Source organism: Neophocaena asiaeorientalis, unplaced genomic scaffold (assembly GCF_003031525.2).
Source record: "Neophocaena asiaeorientalis asiaeorientalis breed wild unplaced genomic scaffold, Neophocaena_asiaeorientalis_V1.1 scaffold527, whole genome shotgun sequence".
Classification (NCBI taxonomy): Eukaryota; Metazoa; Chordata; class Mammalia; order Artiodactyla; family Phocoenidae; genus Neophocaena; species Neophocaena asiaeorientalis.
In genome coordinates, this window is record NW_020173712.1 from 768,582 (window position 1) to 787,534 (window position 18,953).

General features: G+C 41.2%; 1 protein-coding gene across 1 annotated transcript in view; it reads right to left on the reverse strand.

Moving 5' to 3' along the window:
- The window catches only part of ATP10B (ATPase phospholipid transporting 10B (putative)), a 118,290-nt gene extending 117,114 nt beyond the window's left edge, over nt 1–1,176 (reverse strand). The window contains exon 1 of the mRNA XM_024750608.1: nt 896–1,176. Within this exon, the coding sequence (XP_024606376.1) occupies nt 896–1,170 (275 nt within the window). The 5' untranslated portion in view covers nt 1,171–1,176. The remainder of the gene's footprint in view (nt 1–895) is intronic.
- Between the last annotated feature and the right edge of the window lie 17,777 nt (nt 1,177–18,953).

The following is an 18,953-nucleotide window of genomic DNA, read 5'->3' on the forward strand; positions in this document are numbered from 1 at the left end:
AACTGTGGAGAAGAGAAATATACTCGCCGCATTACTGCTTCCCTATTAGCCCTTGCCAACTAAAAATGACATTCTCTTTCAGTGTCACCTTGAACATCATGGTAGGGCTTTAAAGTCAAATCCATTTAAAATGGGGATAGTACTGTCTACTTTAAAGGGCTCCTATAAATATTACATGGGATGAATATTTGTCATGTATCCAATGGAGGGTTCCAGAGTATAGTAGTTGCTCAATAAATGATAGGTGCTAATAATTACAAAACTTAGGATAATGTCTAGGTGCATATTTTGCTTTATAGTTAAAAGATAATTTTGCATATATTATTTCAAAAGAGTGGCTTGCACTTTTACGTTTTCCAAGTGCATCTTTCTCCCTCTTGCCACAGTGCCTTTGCACATGAAGGTCTGTTTGAAAGAACATTCTTCTGGCTCCCTTCTCTGACTTCTCTCTGCCTCTTTCCACCTAGTTAACACATTCTCTTCTTTCATATTAGACTTCCACAGTTACTTCCTCCTAGAAGTCTTCCTTGACTTTCCTAACTAGGCCCGATTTCTCTTGTACTCACTCTAATAGCACCATATCCTTCTCCTTGGAAGTATCTATCTGAATTATAGTTTACACCAATTTACAGAATTCCTAAAATTAATATCTGTCTCTTTCACTAGCCAATATAGTCAGGACAATGTGTCTTTTTCTTTTCGCTCATGTATCTCTAATACACAACACATGACTTAACACGGAGGAGAATCTGATAAATACTGAATGAATGAACGAATGAATGACAAAGCTTCTCAAGGTACACGCATTTGGCCCAGAGGGTAGCATTTCTGAGTTCATCTGAGTGGCAAATACTTGGCTATAAAGTGTGTACTGTTCAGCCAAGTGGTCGTATACCTGTGAAACTGCTCCAAGAGATTCTGGGGCAGGAAGGTGAAGAGGGTATACTTGGTGGTGCAGATTCTGTTGCCAGAGTATCTCCTGGAGACCTTGGCCCAATCCTGGTGGAATACGTCATTGTTGGGGAACACGACCCGCTGCTGAGCCAGGTTGTAGTTCTGCGCCCCCTCCTCTGGGGACAGCAGTGGTGTGGCTTCTGATGGAGACTGTGGGAGGCCATCTCTGACTCGCCACTGCCACCGGTACCGAGACGAGTCCACTGAGAGGGCCATGTCTGGCAGCAAGCTACGATCTGAGAAAGGACATGAAATCACCATGGTCAGGAGAAATACGAGGCTTGTCAACGCAAGGTGTGGATATGTTTACGACACACGGGTGGCACATTGGCTCATCCACTTGTCCACCCGACCATCCAAGGTGGACTGTGGCACACGAGGTGAGAAAAATATGTTCAATCCCTATAATTCATACATTCTAGGGTGAGAGACATTAAGCAAATGATCATATAAACAAAATACAACTAACACTCTGATAAGTGCCATGAAAGCATTTCAGCTGGTGGATGGTACGGAGAAGGTGTAGATGACCTCGATGGGGCAAAAGTGTGGCCTGGAGGACTGTGAACCCGGGGCTCAGAATTCTAGCTCTGGTTCATTCCTGACTCCAAACTGCCCCTTCACCTCTCTGGGGTTGTGTCCTCACCAGAGTATGAGGAGACTTAGTCTTACTCTAATTTTTTTCACAAGCCTTTTGTGAGGAACGAATTGGACAGTATAAAAAGTGGAGACATGTCTTAAAGGGAAAGCTGTTTATTCTCTAGGTTTTCCCTCGCTCTAAAGTTTTCTGATACCGATGATATTTCAGAGGTGCTCATTTGTGGTCAGACCCTCACGTGAGAGTGATTGGTGAAACAAGAGAAAGTCTCTTTCCTAGGAAATTTGGGCCTGAGGCGACTGGACTGCACTGAAAGCGGTTCCATGAACGCCGTGGGCTTTTCCTGATCTGGTTGTCTGGGGGTGAGGGTTGGAGACCCCTTTCTTTCTTGCCACTCCATTTGGTGGTTTCTGAAACTGAGCCCTTTGTCCTAGATGGAGGAAGGAGGCTGCTTTATCTAGGATATTCCAGTTTCTGAGCTCTTTTAATAGAACCTATAAGCAAGCTCTCAAGGTTCCTTTTGGCCAAATCTTGCTTAGAGACCCAGTAGAATTAATTTAAATACATACTTTATAAGGTTAGAAGTTGTAGATAGTTTGCTTCTCACCTAGTAGGCTTGCAGGATGATTTTCTTTTGAATAAATGGATGAGTAAATGTCAGGCATGATTAATCTCACAGTGAGCAACCCCATCTGTCATTGAAAATGTGATTCACTAAAGGAGAAGTTCCATTTCTCATTTAAATGGTAATATTTTACCTTCCTGATGCTTCTATGATCTGACCCTTACCCTAATTCTCCTCATGACTTTAATGAACCCAAATGATTTCTAATGCACAGACCCCAAGGCTGAAAGAAGCTCTTCAGAGTCTTAAGTGAGCCCTTGTATCAAGCATGAAAAAAAGTAAATGCAATTACTGACGCCCATCATAACGAGACAAAAGCAATATTATGACATGTGGTAAGCCTGAAATAATAATGTATATCTTCTTTCTCATTATTAAAATAAATGCCCCTTTCACGGATTCTTTTTTAAAAATATTATCATTACAAAAGGAAAGGAAAGGAAATGAAAAGATCATTCATGAATAGAGTGGAAAATGCAAACAAGAAATCTTGCCTTGGCTAATGCCATACATATCAGATGTCTGTCAATTTTATGTGATAAGGTCTTCACAAAGGAAGACTGGATCGACATGGGAGATGCAGGTATGTTAGGTGGGGCAATTGAGAAAGTCCACTTATCATATTATATTCTTTTCTTTTCTTTATTAACAGTGAAAAATGAGCTTACTTAAAAGCAAAGCAGATATAAAGTGGATGCCAAACAAGTAGATGAAGTTTGATGAGGAACTGAATATTTGCATAGTTTCAAAGTATCTTTCCTTCAAGTTATTAATTACAATGGTTAAAGAAAAAGAAAAAAGAATCATTTGTAGTGGAGAAATGTGGCAGACACCACCTTACCCAAGAGATCAAAGCGAACATCACCCATTTTGGGATAACTGGATATGTTGGGTCTCCTGATACGATATACTGAGAATGTCACTTCTGTGGTAGTCACAAGGAAACACTGAAAAATCTCAACCTTGGGGCTGGTCTACAGAATTACTGGCTTAGGTTGTTCAAATGTCAAAGGTCAAAGAAAAGCAGAGGAACTGCTTCTGATTAAAAAAGACTAAAAAGGTATGACAACTAAGAGTAATGTGTGATCCTGGATTGTCTTCTGGACCGGGGGGTGGGGGGGGTGCGGAGATAGAATAGGTATAAAAGACATTATTGGATAATGGGAAAATTTAAATATGAAATGTGGATTAGAAACAGGATCTTAATAATGTTAAATCTTCTGATTATGATAATTACATGGTGGTTATATAAGAAATTGTTCTTAACATATGGAAACCAAGAGCGGAAGGGGGTGGGGTGGGATGAATGGGGAGATTGGGATTGACATATATACAGTACTATGTATAAAATAGATGACTAATGAGAACCCACTGTATAGCACAGGGAACTCTACTCAGTGCTCTGTGGTGACCTAAATGGGGAGGAAATCCAAAAAAGAGGGGATATATGTATACGTATAGCTGATTCACTTTGCTGTATAGCAGAAACTAACACCACATTGTAAAGCAAGCATACTCCAATAAAAATTAATAAAAAATAAAAAGCAACAAAGAGGTCAGCAAGAAGAAGGTAAAGAAAAATAAGGGGAGGAAGGAAACTGATTGACTTAGTTAGCTAGATTATATTTAAGTATGGTTAGAGGTAGGTACTCAGATGATGTCAACAGTAAACCATCTCAGCTCTGCTTTCCCTTACGTTGACTTTAGTGTCATTTCCTAACTCCTGCATGCATTGAAATCTTACTTCTTCTCCCCGCGCATACATGTATTACCTGATCCAGCCTTTTAGACAGTTGGCTATATTTAGTCAGTACTTAATTAAATAATAATATATATGAATTTAGTAAATAAGCTCTTTTTCATTAGTCATTTGAAACAAAGAATCTGAAGGAAGGGGCCATATATCATGTCTTTTGTATTATCTGTAGCAGCTTACATACGACCTTTCACAAAGCAGATGATCAATATATACTAAAAAAAAAGAAAAGAAAGAAATTGCTCTGGTTTGCAGGAAATCTATCCTAAAGTAGTTATGGGTTAAGGGGCAAGACACTTCAATGGTGTGTATGTATATGTGTGTGTATACATATATGCATATGTGTATATATACACAGTTAGCTAGGTAGGAGGTTGTGGAAGGGTGTTCCAGGTAGAAGAATTGGTTCTAGAAAGTTCATAGGACTGTTCTATAGAGGCCATGAAGTAGGGTACAAAGAGTAGCAAAAGGTGAGGGTGGAGAGGCAGGCAAGGGCGAGGTGGCCTGTTAGACCTATTTATTATGCTGAGAGTAAGAAGTCCTGGAGGGTGTTGGGCAGGGAAGCAGCGAGCAGAGCTGTGGGCCCCAGGCCGTGTGAAGCACACGAGAATGGGCTGGACGGACCAAGACGGGGAGGCAGCTCCGTAACCCACTGCTTTCCCCTTTGCTCCAGAGAAGCAACTTCTTTCAAAAGTAGAACAGGAAACAAAGGGGGATTGTGCAATTCTTTTATCTGAGGTGTGGTTTATTACTGCTTTCAGAAAGGGAGGGGCATATCTGAAGCAACTCTCCAAAGTCCTTCCGATTGTAAAATCTCTCTCTCATTCTAATTTTCCCAAAATGGCACCTTCCACTAACAATAAACTTGGGGATTATCTTATTTTGTTAATGAACACTCAGGTCACCTCTGGCTTGAGACAGTAATCCTCTCTGGCACCAATATCACTTTTCCACTGGGCAGAATGTCCCCTAGATGGGGTGTGTGTGGGGAGTATTTCTATACGGTGGACCATTAGTCTAAAATACTGGGTTAATTAGAGTTTGCTAAGAAATTCTGTTCTTATTCCCAAACTTTCTCTATCCTGCCTGGCTCACGTTTCCAATTAACCCTAGTTCTTTGCTTTTACATTTTAATGAACTCAGCTAAACCCCATCTTTAGCAAATTCCATTTTTATTGTTAAGAGTCAATTAACCAGTTATTCATTGAATCAAAAAAACACTTATCGAACCTTTGTCAGGATAAGTGCCACAAAGGAGAAGAGGGTGCAATGTGATTGCAGGACAGAGGGATGTGACCCCGTCCCTGAGGAGGTGGGGTTCACTGAGCTGAGATCAAGAGATGAGAAGTAACTGCATAAAATTGTGTGTGTGTGTCTGGATGTAAGTGAGCAACCTAGGAAGAAGCCACGTTTGCAGGCTTCCTGTGGCTACAGCAAACATGTTGACTTTAAAACTGGAAAGACCCAAGTCGGGCTAGAAAGCAAGAAAAAGTGGTTACTAGAAAATTATTTTCCCTTCATGTACAGTTCTCTGAAAAGGATATCAGTTGGTCAGGACCATGGGAGCGGGGGGACCCTATAAAATTAAGTTTAATCTACACTTAGATTCTTGAAGAATAGTACACTATCCTGATATTAGAATTAATTAGAATCTGAGAAAGTTTCGTCCTCGGTTAACCACAGGGGTTTTTAAAGCACCCCACCCTGAGGACAAAATGTGTAAATCTTACAAAAACAATTTCCTGTTAGACACCGAGTTAAACAATAACCACCTTAGAAGAAACAGTCTGGGGTTAGTGTGTCCTCAAATCTATCGATTATATCAGTTTTCCCCAAATTGCAAGCATTCTTGAGTCATCTTTCCAACCCTTGCTATACCTTAATAACATTTGTTTTATTAAATGCAGTATATTTTATTTCAAGTCAACTCACTTTTTAAAAGCTTAATCAACTTTGGCTTTGGGCTAAAGTACTGATAACTGAAATTAGGAGTTTGACACACATTATTTTTTTTAATAGGCACTAACAGGTCCGACTTTTATTAAAACTGTTGGCCTGTTACTACAACATTTGTCCTAGACCACCTATAACTCTATTTGCTATCTGGAAACCAGGTTCAGAAACATCACCAATCACCCAGAAAGTATCAGTCATTTTCATTATTTGAGGTATTTCCAACTACTGCAGGAAAGGCCACTAACATGTTTTGTAAGATTTTTGTTTGCTTCTCACAGAAGTTTCAGAACAGCAGAGGCAACAGCAACAAAAGATTTTTCAACCCTGAATTAAAGCAAAAGTCCAGTGACCGCATTCCTATCCATTCCCCAAGCATTTTACTAGATCAAGGAAAGATTTGCAATAAAACAATCTTATCATCAGTTTCTTATTCATTTTGCTTTTTCCATTTATGTTGATTGGATTTGCTTAAGGAAATGGCCCTCATGTTTATGTAGTCTTTTACCTATTTTACCCATACTCATTTTACAGATGAAGAAACACAAATAAGGGAAATAGAGTAATTTCTCTGTAGAACCTGTCATTTCTTCCTACTCCATTTCAGGAAAACCTATATTTGCTAGAATCTGAGGTATACCTTTTTTTTCTTTTTTTTTTTAATTTATTTGGCCGTGTTGGGTCTTTGTTGCTGCGCATGGGCTTTTCCTAGTTGAGGTGAGCAGGGGCTAACCTTTGTTGTGGGCGCGGGCTTCTCATTGCACTGGCTTCTCTTATTGTGGAGCATGGGCTCTGGGCATGCAGGCTTCAGTAGTTGTGGCACGCAGGCTCAGTAGTTGTGGCTCACGGGCTCTAGAGTATAGGCTCAGTAGTTGTGACTTACAGGCTTAGTTGCTGTGTGGCATGTGGGATCTTCCTGGACCAGGGATTGAACCTGTGTCCCCTGCATTGGCAGGAGGATTCTAAACCACTGTGCTACCAGGCAAGTCCAACTTTTTTTTTTCACATTTGTTTTGAACCTAGGATATGTCACATTATTGATACAGTAATGTTTTTTTTTTTTAACCCTCATAACATTATTAAGAGTCTCACGCTCTACCAACTGAGCTAGCCGGCAGGCTTCCTCACAACATTATTAAATTGATAGCGTCTTAGAGTCAAAGAAATGTCTTTGGTTGCAGGCCAGAAAACAGAAATCATAGTTTGAGAGCCGCTCACTAAGGTTTCTAGTTCTGGGACCCGTCCAGGAAAGTTCAGTAAGGCTTCATGAGAAAGGAATGGTCAAAGGGGAGACCTTATCCTGCAGTAGAGTTCAGCTCGGGCAGAAGCCTTGTGGATGCCTCAACTTCAGTCTCCATTGGCCTTGAATTCAGTACAGGAGTCTACATAGAGCTGCTATGTGCCATCAGCTCCCGTAAGTACTAGACAGTGCTCTGTCCTTCCCAAAGGGAAGGGCAAAAGCTGTGATTGTGCCTCATTCACAGACCACAAAACGTGTCCTATAATTAGGATGCCAGATGCTGCCTTCCTCTAGAGAGGAAGAAATACTGAATAAGAACCGAGTCTGCAGGCCCTTGCACAGGGTGGGGTGAGGATGGCTGCTTTTAGAGGTTGGTGAAAGTGGGAGTAGTGTGAAAGGTGTGGGGAGAGTGAGAACGAAACAGCAATCACCTTAAATAAAATTAACCAAAGGACGCAGTTCTGTAGAAGAGAATGAAAATACCTGACAAATGAAATCCTATAGGACCTTTGTGGGAAAGGAGCGATCAAAAGATAGACTTTTATAAAACTTACGTATTATCAGCATGCCACACTCAGTGTCCATCACGAGTCTAGTTAATGTTTTTTACCCGATTGATTTTCTCTTAGTTCCTCGGTCCATAAAAGACTTACTCCAACAGATTTTCAAGGACAACTATTTTTTAAACAGATGAAAAGATATTTCTGCCATGTTAAACGTCATTATCCTCCGAGTTCATTAGCATTTAGGGCACCACCAGTGATCCAGCAAGCTTATCTCCCATTCAGTGTATTTGGAGCTCAAACCTCACTCATGGAGTATTGGACAGAGGTAATCGCACTGCCTACCTGCCATCTCTACTTCTTTGCTGAGTATCTCAACTTTATCATTTCTAGACCTCCTGGATTCTCTCCAAAATTCACTTTGGCTCCAGTAGTCCTTATTTCTATGAATAGCATCTCCAGTTACCCAAATGACCTAGTCATTACCTTTGATCCCTCCTTCATTTGATACAGACAATCTATCTTTGTGTTCTATCCATTTTTGTCTTCTGAATATTCTTCAAATCCATCAGCTTCTCAACATTTCTAGTGCTTCCATTTTAAAAAAGGCATTAGCATCTCTTGACTTGGATGACTGCAACAAACTTTTAACTGGTTCCTACATCCTTGCTTGTTCCCTTTCCAATCTAGCCTTCACATAGCAGCCAGGGTTATTTTTCTAAAGTGTAAGTTAGATCATGTCAGTTCTCTTATTAATGCTCTTTATGATTGATTGCCTTTGTACAAAATCGAGACTTCTCACTGTGGCCTCCATTTCTTTATACGATGCAGCTCCTGCCTACCTCTTTCTTTACTGCTCAATATTCTCAAACACTCCAAGCTCTCCCTCTCTCTCTCTCTCTCTTTTTCCTGGAGCATGGATCTAGGCATTTAGTAGTTCCTTTCCTTAAAAGCTCTTTTTTCACTTTTAAGCTAGGCTAGGCTGTGAAACAAATAAGGCTCCAAATCTCAGTGGTTTAGCACAACCTATGAAGAGTTTGCAGGTCCGAGTAATTCACCTCCATCCAGTGACTCAGGGATCCAGGCTTCCTCCACCCCATGATCTCAACATGTGGCTTTAAATATAACCATGACAAGGACCCAGAAGTGAATAACATTACCTTGCTCATAGTCAAATGGCCAGAATCAGTTACCTGGCCTCATCCTAACTGCAAGGGAGGCTGGGCTACACGGGAAGCACACAGAGTCTTTGGTGGGTATTGGTTGTCTCTGTCAGGTCGCAGATTAAAAGACGTTTCTTCAGAGAGTTAAATAACAGATTAATCCAGTGAGTGCTACTGGAGTAACGTGGCAGCATGACGACAGGACATGGTCAGAACGTCATTATTGCCGTTAGCTGAAGGAAGAGTTTACATTTTCCAAATACTCTGACACCTTCTACTTGCGTGTCCTACTTCAAATTTGAGGCCAAGAGAGTAGCTCCTAAACTCTGGCCCTTCAACATTGCCCTTGAGGTAGACCACTGACAGCAAGAGGTCAGAGAATTCCCATGTGCTCCTGGCACAGTCTGTAGATGGAACACATTATATGCTGCCTACATATGAGAGCCCCTATTTTAAAGTGTGGCAGATACTTTTAAGATAGATATATTGTAAATTTGTATAAAGTCATTACCAAATACACAATCGGATTCAGCTGCTGTGCATTTTTCAATTAAAATTATAGCAAATTCCAGGTGGAGGTTGTAAAATTCTTTGATGACAAAAGAGATCTTTGGGCTCTGAAAGGTTGGAAACACTGGTGTAGTAAAGGGAGCCCAGGACTACACGCAGGGTGTTTGGCCGAGAGACTGATCTGTAATGCACAGTTCCTGACCTAACAAAATAATTGTAGACATGAGATGTATACACAGGAAAGGTAACTGGATAGGCTATCAATGGAGAATTGAATAAATGCAGACATCAAGGAGTGGTGGTTGTCAGAGATGGAAGAAAACCTGGATGACTAGGAAGGATGAGGCAAGTTCCTGGGGAAGCAGAAGTGGCCAATTAGTGAATATGAGGGCTTGGGTACTGGTCCAGAAGCAGGCGTGGGTCCAGAAAGTATAAGAATAGGCAAGTGAGAAGCCCCATTTGTTGTCCCCACCTCTCAGACCTACTAGTCAGAAAGCCCAGGGCTAGGGTGGGGAATCTGCTCTCTTAACCAGTTCCCAGATATTCCACGGCAGGGGTTGCCAAAGAACCAACCTGGAGAGGCCCTGCCTTATGCGCTCACATATCTGCTCTCTATTGAAAATGACCTTTTCCCATTTTCTCCCCTCTACTCCAAGCCTGATTTCCCAAGTCTTTTCCTTAATGAAAGACAAAAGGTCTTGGGAAATAAAAAGACAATCTGGGCAATCCTGTCTTTGTAACAGGCAGGTAAAATGAGATGCGCAATTTCATTTTTTTATATCCCTCCAGGCAGAAATGTGATTTCACTTAAAAGTTGTTTTATAGATTCTTTTGGTTTGTTTTACCGACAAAATAATAAGTTGGGTCTAATTAAAAGTGAATAAATTGCTTGCAGAAGCTGAATAAATCAGTGCTGAGCTGCAGGGTGAAGAAAGTTGTTCAACGTCTGCAGGGCTGAAACAATTAAAAGACAATAGTATACACTGACAGGCTCAGTTCACGTCACTCAAAACATGCGTGCTTATGTGAGTTTCATGCTGACTAACAAGCCCAGGAAAGCCTGAGGTGGGGACAGGCAGGGAGCAGGACCTGGGAAATTTGGGAGGAGCTTTCTACAAGGTCAGATGGACGAGTCACCTGGCTTAGTGCAAAGGGCGTAGGACCAGATTTGTTAAGTGGGGTGAGAAAAATGGATATTTTAGCAGGTACCTCCAGAGTTTCTCTAGGGAGGGAATATCCTCTGATTAGTACGTGGGATGAATGGCAAGGGGACAAGAATTAAGGGGAAGAGGAAACAGGAAAGGGAACGGGAGAGAATCAGTTGCCAAAAGCATGAGAAATGAGATTAAGATGGGAGCAGGTTGGTGCTTGTGTTGTCAAAAAAGGGCAGAGGGGCTATTTTTTAAAATTGAGGTATAATGGACATATAACATTATATAAGTTTCAGGTGTATAGCATAATTATTCTATAATTGTATACTTTGCAAATGATTAGCACAAGAAGTCTAGTTAATATCTGTCACCATATACAGTAACAAAATTTTTTTTCTTGTGATGAGAACTGTTAAGATCTACTCTCATAGTAACTTTCAAATCATTATTAACTATAGTTGCCATGTTGTACACTACACATGACTTAATTTTATGACTGGAAGTTTGTACCTTTTGACTCTCTTCACACGTTTCACCGCCCACACCCACCTCTAGCAACTACTCATCTGTTCTCTGTATCTATGAACTTGTTTTTTGTTTGTTTTATATTCCACATATAAGTGAGATCATACAGCATTTGTCTCTGTCTGGCTTATTTCGCTTAGCATAATCCATCCTTAGGATACATCCACGTTGTTACAAATGATAAGATCTCCTCATTTCTTTATGGCTGAATAATATTCCATGGTATAAATGGCACTTTAAACAATATTTACTTACAAATATGTATGATATTATAATGTAATATCCATCCATGTTACTTTAAAATTGTTAGTAAAACTTTACAACACAGAGTGGCCTTGTCTGATTGGTACCGTTTGATTGGGGGTAGAGGTCTAAAAGTCAAGAAGGAGGTGTCCCCATATTTGGCTCAGTGCCAGTGGGAGAAGCTAAAAGAAGAGCCACAAGAAAGAGTAGAGAGTGAGAAATTTGGCCAATGCTGGGAATGAGAACCAGAGATGACTGGGAGAAACGTCAGTCCCACAGGCATTCACAGAAGTTGGGGGCAGGGGAAGTGGTGGCATGGGGTTTTCCATAGGATATGGGATGGGGGCTCAGGTTGATCTCATCTGGATTTTAAAGGGCAGAATAAGACACCAAGCTGACATCTGGCTTACACATCCCACTGACCAGCTGTGTGACCATGGGCAGGTCAGTCACACTCTCTGGGTCTTGTCTTAGTTCCTTTCTCTATAAAAGGAAGGAACTGGACCAGGTAATGGTGAAGGCCCATGTATGTCTCTCACACTTTCACTTCAGCTTTAATTCACTCTGACTTTTCTGAAATCAAGGGGATGAGTGCCCCTGATGAGGGATATTGCCAGAGGGCAGATTATTTCCTCCCCACATGCCAGCCTTTCCATAAAAGGTAAATGACCTCACAGCACATAATTGCTAAGTGGCTGATCTTTTCTCTTTTCAGAAACGCAGCTTTTTCATCCAACCATTTTGGTTGAGTTACTCTCTCACATGTACTTTGGACTGAACATTCTCTTATTTCCAAAGAAATAACTTACTCTCTCATTTTTATTTCTCCTCTTTTATTAGATTAATATATTAATAACAAGGTTCTCAAAAGGCCTCCATATGTTCCAAACTTCTATTCTCAAAGTGGAGAGAAATTTCAGGAAAGATCCAACTTTCGATTGGACATCGCCACTTGGACATCTCTTAAGAATATCAAACTCAGTTTGCCTCCAAGTAAACTCATTATCTTTACTCCTACATCTGCTATTACCCCCTCTTTCCTATCTCCATGGAATGGCAATGCTACCCTTTCAGATGCCCAAGCTTTTGATTCTTCTCTCATCCGGTGTATCCAATCAGTTACCAAGTCCTGTTTATTGTAACCTCTACATATCTGTCAGTTCTGTTGACTCTTTTCTGGGCCCACTGCCACCACCCCAGTCCAGGCCACTCGCATCTCTTGCCTTGATTACTTGAACAGTTTCATAGTTTGTCCTTCTGCTTCCAACAGCCCCCCCCCCCAATCTGTTTTTCCACAGTAAAGTCAGAAAGACGTCATCAAATTGTCCATCCATTTATGTCATAACCTTGCTCAAAACCCATTCTGGGGACTTCCCTGGTGGTGCAGTGGTTAAGAATCCACCTGCCGATGCATGGGACATGGGTTCGTGCCCTGGTCCGAGAAGATCCCACATGCCACGGAGCAGCTAAGCCCGTGCACCACAATTACCGATCCCACACACTAGAGCCTGCTGGCCGCAACTACTGAGCCCACGCACTGCAACTACTGAAGCCTGTGTGCCTAGAGGCCGTGCTCTGTCACAAGAGAAGCCACCGCAATGAGAAGCCCGTGCACCAAAACAAAGAGTAGCCCCCCGCTCGCCGCAACTAGAGAAAGCCTGAGTACAGCAATGAACCCCCAATACAGCAAAAAAAAAATAAATTTATTAAAACAAACAAAAAAAACCCCATTCTGGCTTCAGTTTCCCTCAGACAGGATAAGGAACAAAACTTTAACATAACTGACAGCTCCTTCCCTCCGTGAACTAGTGATGGCCTCTCTTTCCAGGCTCATCTTTTGTTAATCTCTCGTTCATGCTCTATTCTGATCATAGGAAATTATTTTATTTCCTTTTGTGCCTGTCTCTGTCACAACCAACACCACCAGCACTCCCTAGCTCCCATCCCCCCAAAACCTAGCTAACTTCCATTCATTTTTTTTAGGACTTAGATGTTACCTCCCCCAGAAAGCCTTCCTTTGTCCTGATATATGATTGAGGGGCAACTCATGTGCCTCGTAGTACCCTGTCCTTATCCTGTTTTAGCTCCTAGCTCTGTATATTAAGCCTATGTACTTGTTGGGATTGAGGGCTTCTACAGGGTAGTCACCGCTCTACCCACCAGTGTCTCCTGGGAGCAGTCAGCACTTTACGCCTCCTTTCCCAGTGCCACGATAGGCACCAAGACATGCTTCATTTCTCTGATGAATAAAAAACGTGTATATCAATATTATTTTTAAAAATTTCAAAGAACTTCAACTCTATTACAAGCATACCCTTAGAGATATTACAGGTTCAGTTCCAGATCACCACAGTAAAGTGAATGTTGCAAAATAAAGTGAGTCACGTGAATTTTTTGGTTTCCCAGGGCATTTGAAGTTATGTTTGGACTACATTGTAGTCTATTAAATATGCAAGAGCATTACGTCGATGGCTGCTGACCGATCAGGGTCGTGCTTGCTGAAAGTTAGGGTGGCTGTACAAGTTTCTTAAAAAGAACAATGAAGTTTGCTGCACACGATTTCTCTGTAGCACGAAATGCTGCCTGATAGCATTTTACCCACAGTAGAACGTCTTTCAAAACTGGAGTCTGTCCTCTCAAGTCCTGCCGCTGCTTTATCAACTAAGTTTATGTAGTAACAATCAAGTTCAAAGTCTTATATGGGTGTGGTTCGTGGCGCCCCCAAACAAATACAATAGTAACATAAAAGATCACTGATCACAGGTCACCGTAATGATATTGGGAGAATTACCAGAATGTGACACAGAGACACGAAGTGAGCAAATGCCATTGGAAAAGTGGCATCGGTAGACTCGCTCGAAGCAGATGTGCCACAAACCTTCAATCTGTAAAAAACGCAGTATCTGAGAAGTACAATAAAATGAGGTATGACTATATTCCACACTACCCTCCAAATAATCCTTTGAGGCGGACTGAGTCTGTATTATACTGGTTCTCCCCAGCTGTAGGTGTTAAGTTCCTCAATATGCCCCTTTAGGAGAACCTGTGGTTAAGGAACTTCAGAACTCATAGTAGAAGTTCTTCTTCCTTGCGACCAAGTTTGAGAGTGTAATAAAAAATATTTTGAACAAAGCAGTCAAGGTAGCGTGTCAATATCAATGACATTTATCTTTTAAAATAACCATAGGTATGGCACAATTTCACTCAGAATCTGCTCCCTGGAACATTTTAATGCTTGCCTCAGCTAACACGAGAAACTTGAAATTAATTTTGTCACTAGCGTCTGTTATGAAGCATGAAAACAAAATTGTTGATTTATGACTCAGAGCTTTTGATTTCTGGCTCCTCAGATCTCAGAGACTCTGAATGACTGGATTTTTGAGACGGGCAAATTATTGGGGATGTGCTTCTGAAACTACGTTCCCATAACACAGTGTTACATGTCCTTCACTCTGCTCAGAAGGAATTCTGATCAGAGTGCTTGTAACAAAATGCTCTCATACCTCTCGGCAAAGGCTTTCCCTACAGACACAGGGTGCGGTTCTAAGATCGCAATTCACATGCTTTCAGTATTCTTTATCTTTCAGTATTATGTCACTCCCACCTCTACTTCCAATGTACCATCTTCTTCCTCTTTAGTTCCTTGTTCTGTTAGAAATGACGTGATATTTGCATATACCAGAACTGAAATTGCCTGGGTCGACTAGATGTGCAGAAGTAAATCTGCTGCTACTGAATTTTCATATTTGGTGAAATCGTGCCTTGGAGGGTATGGCTGTGGATAATTCTGAACTTTTCCATATTTTGCAGATCAGTCTGATTGCCCTTTTTCTCTGGAATCATAAATAAAAAGAAGAGAGGTTAGGTGACGTGCTTAAGGTCACAAAAATAATCAGCGGTAGAGCTGACATCAGTTTCCTAATGTATAGGCTGGACAAATGGCTTTTGGTTTTTCTATGTCAGTGTGAGCCATTTATGTTTATTCCTATAATTTTAGACATCTGTGATTGCCCTGTGATTGTTTGTTTGAAAATAAACTTTTGATTTTGGAATAATTTTAGGTTTACAGAAGAGTTGCAAAGATAGTACAGAGATTTCCTTCACCCGAGATTCTCCTAACGTTACAAAACCAGGATACATTTGTCAAAATGAGAAATTAGTGTCCGTACACTACAATTAATTAAACTACAAACTTTATTTGGTTTCACCTTGGCATTTTACAATTTCTCAAGTTACAAAGCATTTCAAATTAGAGAAAAATACAGAGCTTGACCCAAGTGCCACAGTACTTGATCACTGGCAGCAAGAGACTCAATCGGTTAAATATTTGTTGGTGGATTGTTTGTTTTCATATCCTTCTATTCCTATCTGAAACGATACTAAGTGACTTTCTCGTGCGACCCACACTCCTTCTATCTCTCCCACTATGGTAGAGCCCTGAGCTGGTGTGGGTGGGCAGGGGGCTAGCTCTTCAGGGCAGTAACTTTGGACTCTTGAGAAGAGCTAATCACAAGCTTCTTGCCTCATTTCAGACTCTGAAAGGTTCTCTGGCTATTTTAAGACCCAGTAAACTGCAAGCGAGCACATTTCTGGACAGAGACTTTGCATTGGCATGTGACAACATCACATACTCTTTTTCCTTTTTTGGTAATATGCACAATTTACCTTCAGGAGAGGGGCACACAGATCCACATACGGCTTTGCGAAGAATAATAGACCACAGTTGTTAATGTTTGTTTCCCACAGTAAAGAAGTTTGTCAATATCGGGTGAGTGAATGGAGGTCTAGAAGATTGTAGAGGAGAAACTGACTGTGGTTTCCTATGGTGAGATCATAAACCCAGAGACAGAAGGAGAGAGAAAATAGACAAAAAAGAAACGGGAAGAAAGTAGGAAAACGGGTTTCACCATTTAAATACTCTTCTGCCTTAAATGGCAAAGGCCCGTGGAGATAGGGGAGAAGCAGCACAGTGATAAACCAATCAGCCACGATCAGCTGGAAAGAGGACGGCAGAGTAACGTTCCCTGGCTGGACTGCTTGATGGAGCTTGGGGGCTGCGCACTTCTCCAGGAAACTTACCCCTTCTGAAGACTTGGTCCCCGAGGCCCAATTCTCCCCTCTTCATTAAACCTCAGTCCTTGGTGAGAGATCCTGGATGTTTAGAAAAACCACTGGGCCTTGCTTTTTATGTTCTTGTCTGATTGAATTCTGATTGAGGCTGCTGAAGCAGACCCACTGACATTTCCTGGTGCCCAGGGGGGGTTGGCAACCATTTAAACATTTACTTAGGGTGTCGCAGGGGTTTTGTTACCTGATTAATAAAGCAAAATCAGCATTCTCTCTGAGGCACTTTGTTTGGCCTATTATTCTGATACAGAAAATTGAGATAAAAGCAAATTAACACATGTAGGTAGCTACACTCACTCTCCTTCCCACCTCCTAATCACTTCATTCTGGCCTTTTATGAAAGAGCCAAGGAGATAACACTCCATCTGGTAAGCAGATAACTTACTTCTAATTTTCTCAACCTTTTTAGAGTTGTGCGTGTGGGGATTTGGTGATGTTTTACATCTCCGGTATAATGGTTCCTGTCCCAAGCGCTTCATAACTATCCACTCTATAAATATTGCATCTAGGCACCTTTCCCTTTCTTTGGACCATTAGAAAGACAAAATGGTTCTGCTATCAAGTAGAGTTGGGGGGTACTGTTGAGTACAGCATGACGTAGAGTAAACTCTGATGGTGGCAGCATGCACGTATGGGTTTTGGAGTCTGAAACACCACAGGGTATGTATTGAGAAGAGAGGGAAGATGCAAGTTTGAGTTAAACCTATTTCTCCCTTCTGCTGTGTCCCTGTGGCACTGAGACTTGTCCTACATAAAGCTGGAAGAGCTGTCTGAACAGGGGAAAATCCATCCTAACTATGATTTGATTTATCTGCACGAGGTCAAAAAACCAGGGTTCTCACGGACTAAAGACCCTTCAGAGACTGAGATTCAGGCAGTGCGCACTGGCACTAGGATAGCAAGCAGACAGACGATACACACCGGAGAGCTGGGCAACAGACTCGTGTACATATGGGGACTCAATAAGTGACAGAGGTAGCCTTACAAATCAGTGTGGGTGGACGGACTGCTCAATCAATAGCGTTGAGATCACTGTTAACTCATACAGAAGCAACCAATTTCTATTTCACACTGCACGTACAAAAAAACAATCGCAGGTGCAGCCAAGACTCCCCTCATGGGGAGAGGAATTTAAAACAAAATATAGGAGAAAATCCCTATGACCTTGAGGTTGAGAGGGAACTCTTAAGGCGCAGACATCAATAATTAAAGTTTGATAAATTTGACTATATTAAAATTTCTATGCCCTAAAGAATGTGGAAAGACAAGTCACAGATTGGGAAGATATTTTTGTAACATTATTATAGATACAAATTCAAAAAGGAAAAGGTAAACAACCCTGAAGAAAAATGAGAGATGATAAGAACAGGCTGTTCACAGAAGAGAGCACCCAAACGCCTCCAAATCACATGAGATTATTTCCAGCTTCACTACTGATCAGGGAAATACAAATTTAAACAACAACAAAGTGATACCTTGCTACAACATCAGATGGGCAAAAAATAAGAAGTCGAATTACGTTGGGATTTGGGGAAGATGAGTTGTAATGGGCACTTTCTTAGACAGATTGTTATGACCACTTGGGAAAGCAAATTAGCTTTATCAAGCCAGGTGGAAAGTGCACGTGGCCCTGGACTGAGCATTTCCACTTCTAGGTAGATACCCTGGAGAAACTCGCACACGTGCACAGGAGACATATTCAGAAATGTTCAATGCACCATCATTTAGTAAAAGTTAAAAACTGGAAACAACTTAAAAATCCATCAAACATAGAATAAAAAAATAAATTATAGCATGTTTATAAAATGGAATATTATATGGCGGTTAAACTCGAACTATATCACCATCAATAAGCTGCAAAGTAATAGTTAATAAGTCTCTACAGGTTTACTTATCATGTTGCTGTAGGTACAACTGTAAGCACTTTGCATGTGACTATTAACTCATTTAATTCCCTTGCCAATCCTGTGATAAGGGTACTATTATCATTCCCATTTTATAGATGAGCAAACTAAGATACAGAGAAGTTTAAGCAGTTACCCAAGGTCTCATAGCTGTCAGTGCCAGAGTTGGGCTGTGACCCAGCCTGTCTAATTCCAGAATGGGTGCATTAAACCCTATACTTGTCTTGTAAAATAAACAGAATGCTGAGCAATGAAAATATAATGTTGAACAAAAATTCAATTTGGAAGACGATACATACAGTATGATTCTCTGGTTAGTTATGATTAGGCTTAGCTTCAACTGCATTTAACCACAGTAACAAAACGTGCCTTAACCAGGATATTTAGTCATGACACAAAACAAATCTAGAGGTAGGTCTCCAAGGCTGGCTGATACACAAGCTCCAGGGTAATGAGGGACGCAAGCCTTTCTGCTCCACCATGTTTAGCACTGGTGTCCAACCTCCAGGTGTGTTATAAACCAAAGAGCTACTGGAGCTTCATCCACATCACTCATATTTCAGGTAGGAAGGAGGAAAACGGGAGGAAGGGCAAGGGTACACCTGGCAGCTGAGTCTCTTCAAAGGGTCATTCCAGAAACACTGGCTAATGACCTTCACCTTCATCTCACTAGCTGCCTCTCTAGTAGCAAGTGAAGGTGG